The sequence below is a fragment of the Ammodytes marinus genome (genome assembly GCF_949987685.1).
Source record: "Ammodytes marinus genome assembly, chromosome: 3".
NCBI classification, from domain to species: Eukaryota; Metazoa; Chordata; class Actinopteri; order Uranoscopiformes; family Ammodytidae; genus Ammodytes; species Ammodytes marinus.
The window spans coordinates 12,205,173-12,212,672 of NC_137232.1; the positions used below are offsets into that span (position 1 = coordinate 12,205,173).

A 7,500-nucleotide genomic window follows, 5' to 3' on the forward strand; every position below is an offset into this window, starting at 1 on the left:
TTTTACATTAGAGCTTTTTGTTTTTATTTATTTTTTGTTAAAGTAGCTACGAGGAACTCCTAAATATTTCTGAAACTGTAAAAAAAATTCTCTCTTTCTCTCTCTCTCTCTCTCTCTCTCTCTCTCTCTCTCTGTCTCTCTGTCTGTCTCTCTCACCCTCTCTTCCCCCCTTTCTTTCTCTCTGTTAGGCTTATCTCTCTGTGCAGACTGGCCCAGGTCCAGGGTCAGTTAGAGTCCAGTGTGAGGGGCCTGTTGGAGGGTCTCAGTGGGCTGTGGGCTCAGCTGGAGGAGCTTCACACTGGAGTCACTCTCACTAAAGAGGAGAGCAGAGGCCCCGCAGACCTGCTCTCTGCACAGACACACGCACAGGTACACACACGCACAGGTACACACACGCACAGGTACACACACACACACACACACACACACACACACACACACACACACGCACACACACACACACACACACACACACACACACACACACACACACACACACACACACACACACACACACACACACACACACACACACAAACACACACATATCCGGATGCCATACTTTGAGTTTTATTTGTAACATTCCTGTGTTTTCGTCCTAGACCTTGTTCTCAGTCTTGGTTGACTACGAGAACAGACTTGAGAGCTGCCAGGATCATCTGAAGGAAAGCACACAACTACTGCAGGTCAAAGTTCTCCTCAAGCAATCAAAATACACTTGTGTTACATTTCTCTGCTGTTGTTAACTCAATCTAACCCATCCCTCTCCGGCCTGACCCACAGGGGTTAACCTGGAGTCACACTCACACCAGCAACACTGTGAGAAGCAACAGTGAGTCAGTCTGGCCAGAGCTGCTGCTTCAGTCCAACATCGAGCAGGTACAAATAAACTGGTAGAAACAGCTAAATGGATGGATGGATAGATAGATAGATAGATAGATAGACAGATAGACAGATAGACAGATAGATAGATAGATAGATAGATAGATAGATAGATAGATAGATAGATAGATAGATAGATAGATAGATAGATAGATAGATAGATAGATAGATAGATAGATAGATAGATAGATAGATAGATAGATAGATAGATAGATAGATAGATAGATAGATAGATAGATAGATAGATAGATAGATAGATAGATAGATAGATAGATAGATAGATAGATAGGCTAGATGGATACTTTAATGTTGTTTCCCACCAACACTCCTCTCCCTTTGCAGTTTGACAAGGTGCAAGAGAGCTTCCTGTCCATGGAACAGCAGACCTCCACCTTCCAGGCTCACCTGGAGGGGCTGGGGAAAGACATCCATAAAGGCCACGCAGCAGCAGCAGCAGCAGCAGCAGCAGCAGCAGCAGGGACAGGGCCCTTACGTACACAGCCAGGGCCCATATCCCCACACTCAGGGCATGTATCCCCCCAGTCCTCACTACGTCTACACAGCGGGCGATCGAGTGTTGTGTCACTGCAGGACCGTAACAACTCGCCCGCTCCATCCACCCAAGCCTCTGTGTCCTCGGCCGAAGCAACCTCAGACCCAGACAGTGAGACAGACGCTCCCCTCTCGCTCTGTGAGAAGTCCGCGCGGCCATTCCTATCCATCGGACGCCTGAGGAAATCTGCAAGGAAGAAGTGACTTTTATTGGATGATATTTGTAATTCGAAGCAGAGTAGATTATATATTTTTTTATATGTATTAAAGTGGTGTTTATTAAAGGTGGAGTCAGTCAATTCTGGAGAACGATTGTTTTCAAAATCTCTTTTTGTCAAAATCAGTGAATGTCTCCTCACTATCCGCTAGCTGTGCATACTGTGTGTGAGCTATAAAAAAGATCCAGTGTTAATACACAGCCTAGGCTCTGTAAACGGGCTTGTTGCTACCGACCGGTGGGCCCACTTTACATACCCTTTGTTTACATTCCATTTTACAGAGCCTAGGCTGTAAATTAACACATTTTCTTCAGCACACACACAGTACAGACAGGTTGTGGATCGTGTGCAGATATTCATTGTTTTTTCACAAACATTCTGACAACAAGCGTTCTCCAGAATCACTGACTCCACCTTTAAATGAGGGAGAATATTCTCAAATGTTGATCATTTGCTGGCTGTTAATAAGTGTATTATTTATTGCTCTCTATGATAAAATAACTGTATTTTAACTCCAGCTTTCTGTTGTATGTGCTTTTTTTTTTTTTTTTTGCATTTTAGACATTTCTTACCCATTTCAAACACCAGGGGGCACACTTTCACCAGTTATTACAAGCCTATAAGGATGACACACAGCAGCACACAGTCAACACACTGTACCATCGAACCCATTTTATACCTTATAGAGTCATCTCATAGCTCTGTCTGCGATGACGGACGATGGCCACGACCTTTTCCTTTCAATCAACTTTATTGGTGGAAAGCGTCGGACAGAATTCTCAAACATGTGGCCCATAAATGTGTGAACAGTCAGCCACAACTTACGTATAAAAGAATCTTCCAATGTGCCTGAGGACTGAGATTATTATTATTTTTTTTTACAGTAAGTCGATTTTAAAGTTACTGTTTCATTTCATCAACAATCGAATTTTTTTACTTAAAAGGATTAGTTCAAAATGTTTTCCACAGTTAAAAAAAGATACACTTTACAATATCGCTAAACGGTCCTGTGTGCTTGTTGTGATTTTTTCTTTCAGTATGTGCTACTTGCTTTGGAGCCTTATCAAATCTCCGTAAAAAAAACTCCTTTAACCAATGTTTTAAAGTCAATAATGTATGATTTTAAGATTCTTGTGCAGGAGAAGTAACCTCAACTTTCAATTCAATTACATTTAAAACAAAACTTTATTGTCCAGGTTATTGCCTTCAGTCAGTTGCCCCAGACAACATAAAAAGAACATCAGACTCACATGCTTAGAACTTACAGGTTTAGATATCCCAGACTTTTTTTTTTCTCATCGAGTAGACAAGAACTATCTATCTATCAGACTGACTGGCCACTAAGTGAGCCCTTTTAAAGCAGGGGTTTCAGGCTGAGGGGAGAGTGTGTGTGTGTGTGTGTGTGTGTGTGTGTGTGTGTGTGTGTGTGTGTGTGGGGGGGGGGGGTGTAGTATAGGGTGCAGTGGAGGTCAACGCCGGAAGCCTTTCTGTTATTACTAGAAAACTGAGCAGCCCTCTGGAACGTGAATGTCTTTGATGCAAATTCAATTACCGTACAGCTTCAACAACATGTGACATAGAAGACGACATATAGGTTTTCTCCACCAGATTCCTGAATTTTCTGACAGGATTTAGGGTGAGAGAAGTTTAATTCATTGGCTGCCATCAAGTGCTGATTGTAGGGAGTGTGTGTACAGTAAGCGTGGCATCATGGGTGTTATTTGATCATGGACTTGCCTATGTACCATCTGCCTGTCTCCCTCATGGGGCAGGGTTTTGGGTAGAGGTAGGGCCCGACCCCCTGGAGGGAGATGTGGGGAGGAAAGGAATGTAATGCTGAATGCCACAGGATCCAAACTGTCACAACAACATAGACACAAACAAAATACAATGTCTGGACGGATGGAAGGATGTAAAGGCGCTCTTACCACTACACCATGAGCACTATCACACTCACTAGCAATTTGTTTTCTCCAAAAAATCTTTTATTGAAAATGTTCTTTTTTATGTGAACATACAAACACACATATAAAACTCCCACCCACCCCACACCCCAAACAATCCTTGGGCATAAGGAAATGACATGAAAAAAACAAAAACATATAAAAAAAATACAATCAAATACAACACCTGTACACACACTCAGTCATACACAACAAAGGGTTATTGCTTAGCTATCGGGGAGTGACTTAAAGGTGAAGTAAGCGGTTTATTTATGTTAATATAAGTGTTAAATCGCTCTTTATTCATACAGTGATCACATACATAATGTGCGCGTTTCATAAAGCCCATCTCTCAGTCAGCTGCTCTGCATGTAATCTGCAAATACATTTATTGGAGGATCCCGAAATTTTTATCCAATCACAAGAGAGAACGCTACAAACCGACACCCGTCTCACTCATGGTCTCACTGCTGGTGCACGCAAGAGCAACAGATGGGTGAATGTTTATGCGCGTAGCAGGTAAACATCCTTCCCAATGTCTGTTTTGATGTTTTGACACTTATGGATCTGAGATGATGCTAGATACATCACTACTTGAAGACCGCAGTGCATTAATGTGGTGACGTAGGGACGAGCGAGGGGACTAACTGCAGTAACTGACAGGATGTTAGCTAAAAGAACCATTCCGCTTACAGCACCTTTACGGTTGTTGAAGTAGAATATGAAGGGGCGCCACCTACAGTCAAATTTTTTCAACGAACCCCTCTGTGAGTATTTACACTCACTAGCTTTTAATACAAGTTGAGCTTGACATTTCGACAACTTGTAATGCTCCCACCCCTAAATATTGTGTTTATTTTCATGTTGCATCGCCTTTTTTGTTGTTTGGTATTGTGTGTTTGCGGCCTGCATGGCACTTTGGTCAACTGAGGTTATTTTAAAATGTGCTGTATAAATAAACTTTGACTTGACTGGCCTTGACATGTTGTGTGTTTGGCTACTTTGAAGTCAGTGACAGGAGCTTAAACAGTGTTATGACATGATGCCGCATGAATATGGAACGTTTTCCACGAACCAGTGTCGGATACACACACACACAGAACATAATGGCTGTCTGTTGGATGCTTGCTTACAATAACAATGACCACATTTCGCTCCGAGGTTCCAACATACTTTTTTTGAATTGATTTATTAAGTGATTTAATAAATGCATAGAGGCGGGGGGAGTTGATCTTATAAGATGTGAATGAAAAACAGCGCTTTGAATACCAAACAAGCCAATGACTTATAAACTGGTGCAGGGGGGGAAGGCATCTTGGTCCCATCCAGAATATTAAGTAATGCCTCACATAGCTGGCATATGATGTCATTTGGTCTGGGAGAGAGGAGCAGAGCAGGGCACAAGATATCTGTAAAAAATGTAAAAAGAGCGAGCTATATAGCTAATCAAATTACCACAGGCTTTTGTTTGGTTACACAAAAAAAAAAAAGTTGATGACTATGGCTTCCTCAACTGGTCACTCCAGTAACAGGCAGTGAGAGGCTATTTCAAAGCCAGCTCAAGTGGCTGTTGTTTCAGAAAATATGGTTGGTGTCAGGGGTCAATCCCTCGCCTTATCCTGACAATTACTCACTATCGGGTTTCACCGGTTGGACACATAGCACACATTTTGGTGCTGATCCCCTCTCTCTGATGCCACTGCAAAGACAACCCTACAGTAGTATGTATGGACGCACGGCTGCTATCGGATATAAACAAACTTGACACCTTGTAGCAAAACTCTCAATAAGGCACAGTTAAATAAACCCACTTAAATACCCATTGAGATTTTAAGGGTTCTCCAAGGGGAACTGTAGCGATGGCGCTTTGGACAAATAATGCACAATGTTAATATTTAAATTTTTCTGTTCGATACAATGGTGAGTGGGAAGTTTGGATCTCGACGAAAAAGTATTAAATAAGAGAAACATACAGATTGATAAACATACACATAAAAAGCAAGAGTTAAACAGGTGTCGCAAATCAATGCTCATAGCTGATGAGTGAGTGAGAGAGAGAGAGAGAGAGACAGAGAGAGAGAGAAGGAGAGAGAGAGAGAGAGTGTGTGTTTGTGGTTGGTAGGGGTTCAGTTAACCTTTTAAATTAATGGCAGTGATATTTCTCAGATTGGTAAATGTCAAAAGCACAATCAAAAAGGCTGTGTGTCATCATCCGTTCACCGGAGGAGCATTACAATGACATTCCGCTACAATATACTGTATCACAAAGCAGTTGAAGATAAAACAGATGACCTAAAGTCCTCAACATCATATTTTAGTTAGAAAATAAGTGAAAAACCTCACACAGGACTGTGATTATTCCAATGTGTTACCTTTTCTAAGACAATTTAACTCTTGTTGAAGATTTTCTACAGCGTGTCAACATACTGACATTTATTTTGAGTAAAACCATGAAGCAATTTGGTTTGTGTCAGACACTGGCTATGAATACTGCACTCTCACACCCAGCCACCTGCCAGACGATGTGGCCAAAGCAGGTTCCAATTTGATACAATTACAGAAAATGAAATGGGAAAATGTGTTCATCGTTTTAAAAATGGGCTCAGGTTCGTCTCGTCTTTAAACATCTTGTTAATGTGTACACCTTCATTTGATACCAGCACATATGAAACTCTACACAATACAGAAAGAAAAATATATTTTCAAGTTTGTTGAGTGATTTTTAAGAGGTTATTTTTCCTCTGTTAAACATGTTTATTTATGCCAAACCGGAACAAAAATGTTATGCTGGCACACGGCCACTCGTCATTACAATCTACATTAAAACCATTGTTTGGCTGGAGGAAATAATGTGTGTTCTTTTTCATCATTTAGATTATAGTCAACAACTTTAAGCTTTTGCTGGCTTCTAAGTGGATTTTAAGACTTTGTACAAAACGCAAAAGGCGGTGGATCACAAACCACATGTAGCACAAAGCACGGCTTCTATTTAAAGAACTGGACTACAGATAACGGAGAAGGGCCACGCCACTTTCTAACCAGAGGGCTGTTGGAAGCACAGCGGACAGCTGCACGTTGAGACAAAACATCAAAAACAACCAGCACACAGATGTACGCAATTAGCAACATGGTAGACATTTTGGGGGAGCAAAGGTCCATAAACTCGCAACTTATTATGGTTGATCTAACATTGCTGGAGGGAAGCCTAAACTCAACAACGTTAATGGGCTTTTTAGTTTGGGCTGAACAACATTCCACCATCCAGATTTTGGAGACTAACACAATTCCTCTTAAAAGCTTTCTCTCTCTCAAATCGTTGACAGTTCTTTCAGTTCTGATACTATAATCCTATTCTATTAAAGGTGGAGTCAGCGATTCTGGGGAATGTTGTTGTTGTCGAAAAATCCCTTTTGGCCAAAAATCAGTGAATATCTCCTCACAATCTGCTACCTGTCCATACTGTATGCAGTGAAAGAAAATCTGGCATTAATACACAGCTATAGGCTCTGTAAACGGGCATGTTGCTATTGTTTTTTTTTAACCACATAAACATACAAGTTTACAGAGCCTAGGCTGTGTATTAACCAGGTGCGCCGAGTCTCTCGTATTAACACCAGATTGTTTTCAGTGCACACACAGTACGGAGAGGTAGCAGATCATGAGGGGAGATATTTACTGATTTTGACATATTGTGATTTTCACAACAATATTTTTCCATAATCGCTGACTCCACCTTCCATGCACGCGCATATGTCTATGTATAAATGAGAGTGTGACACAAATACGCTCAACATGTTGCCTATAGTCATTAGGGAAATTCTAAGCTTCCTGTTTGTGTAAATATTTTTCTTACTTTGTTTTCCCAGAGAGCGGGGTTGGAATAATCTATCCTGACCCCGCGTGCC

General features: G+C 41.3%; 1 protein-coding gene across 1 annotated transcript in view; it reads left to right on the forward strand.

The window, feature by feature from the left end:
- The window catches only part of LOC307248641 (uncharacterized protein), a 7,355-nt gene extending 5,255 nt beyond the window's left edge, over nt 1–2,100 (forward strand). Inside the window, exons 6-9 of the mRNA XM_080025084.1 lie at nt 189–369; nt 603–686; nt 784–879; nt 1,225–2,100. Of these exons, the coding sequence (XP_079881210.1) occupies nt 189–369; nt 603–686; nt 784–879; nt 1,225–1,638 (775 nt within the window). The 3' untranslated portion in view covers nt 1,639–2,100. The remainder of the gene's footprint in view (nt 1–188; nt 370–602; nt 687–783; nt 880–1,224) is intronic.
- The last annotated feature ends 5,400 nt before the right edge of the window (nt 2,101–7,500 follow it).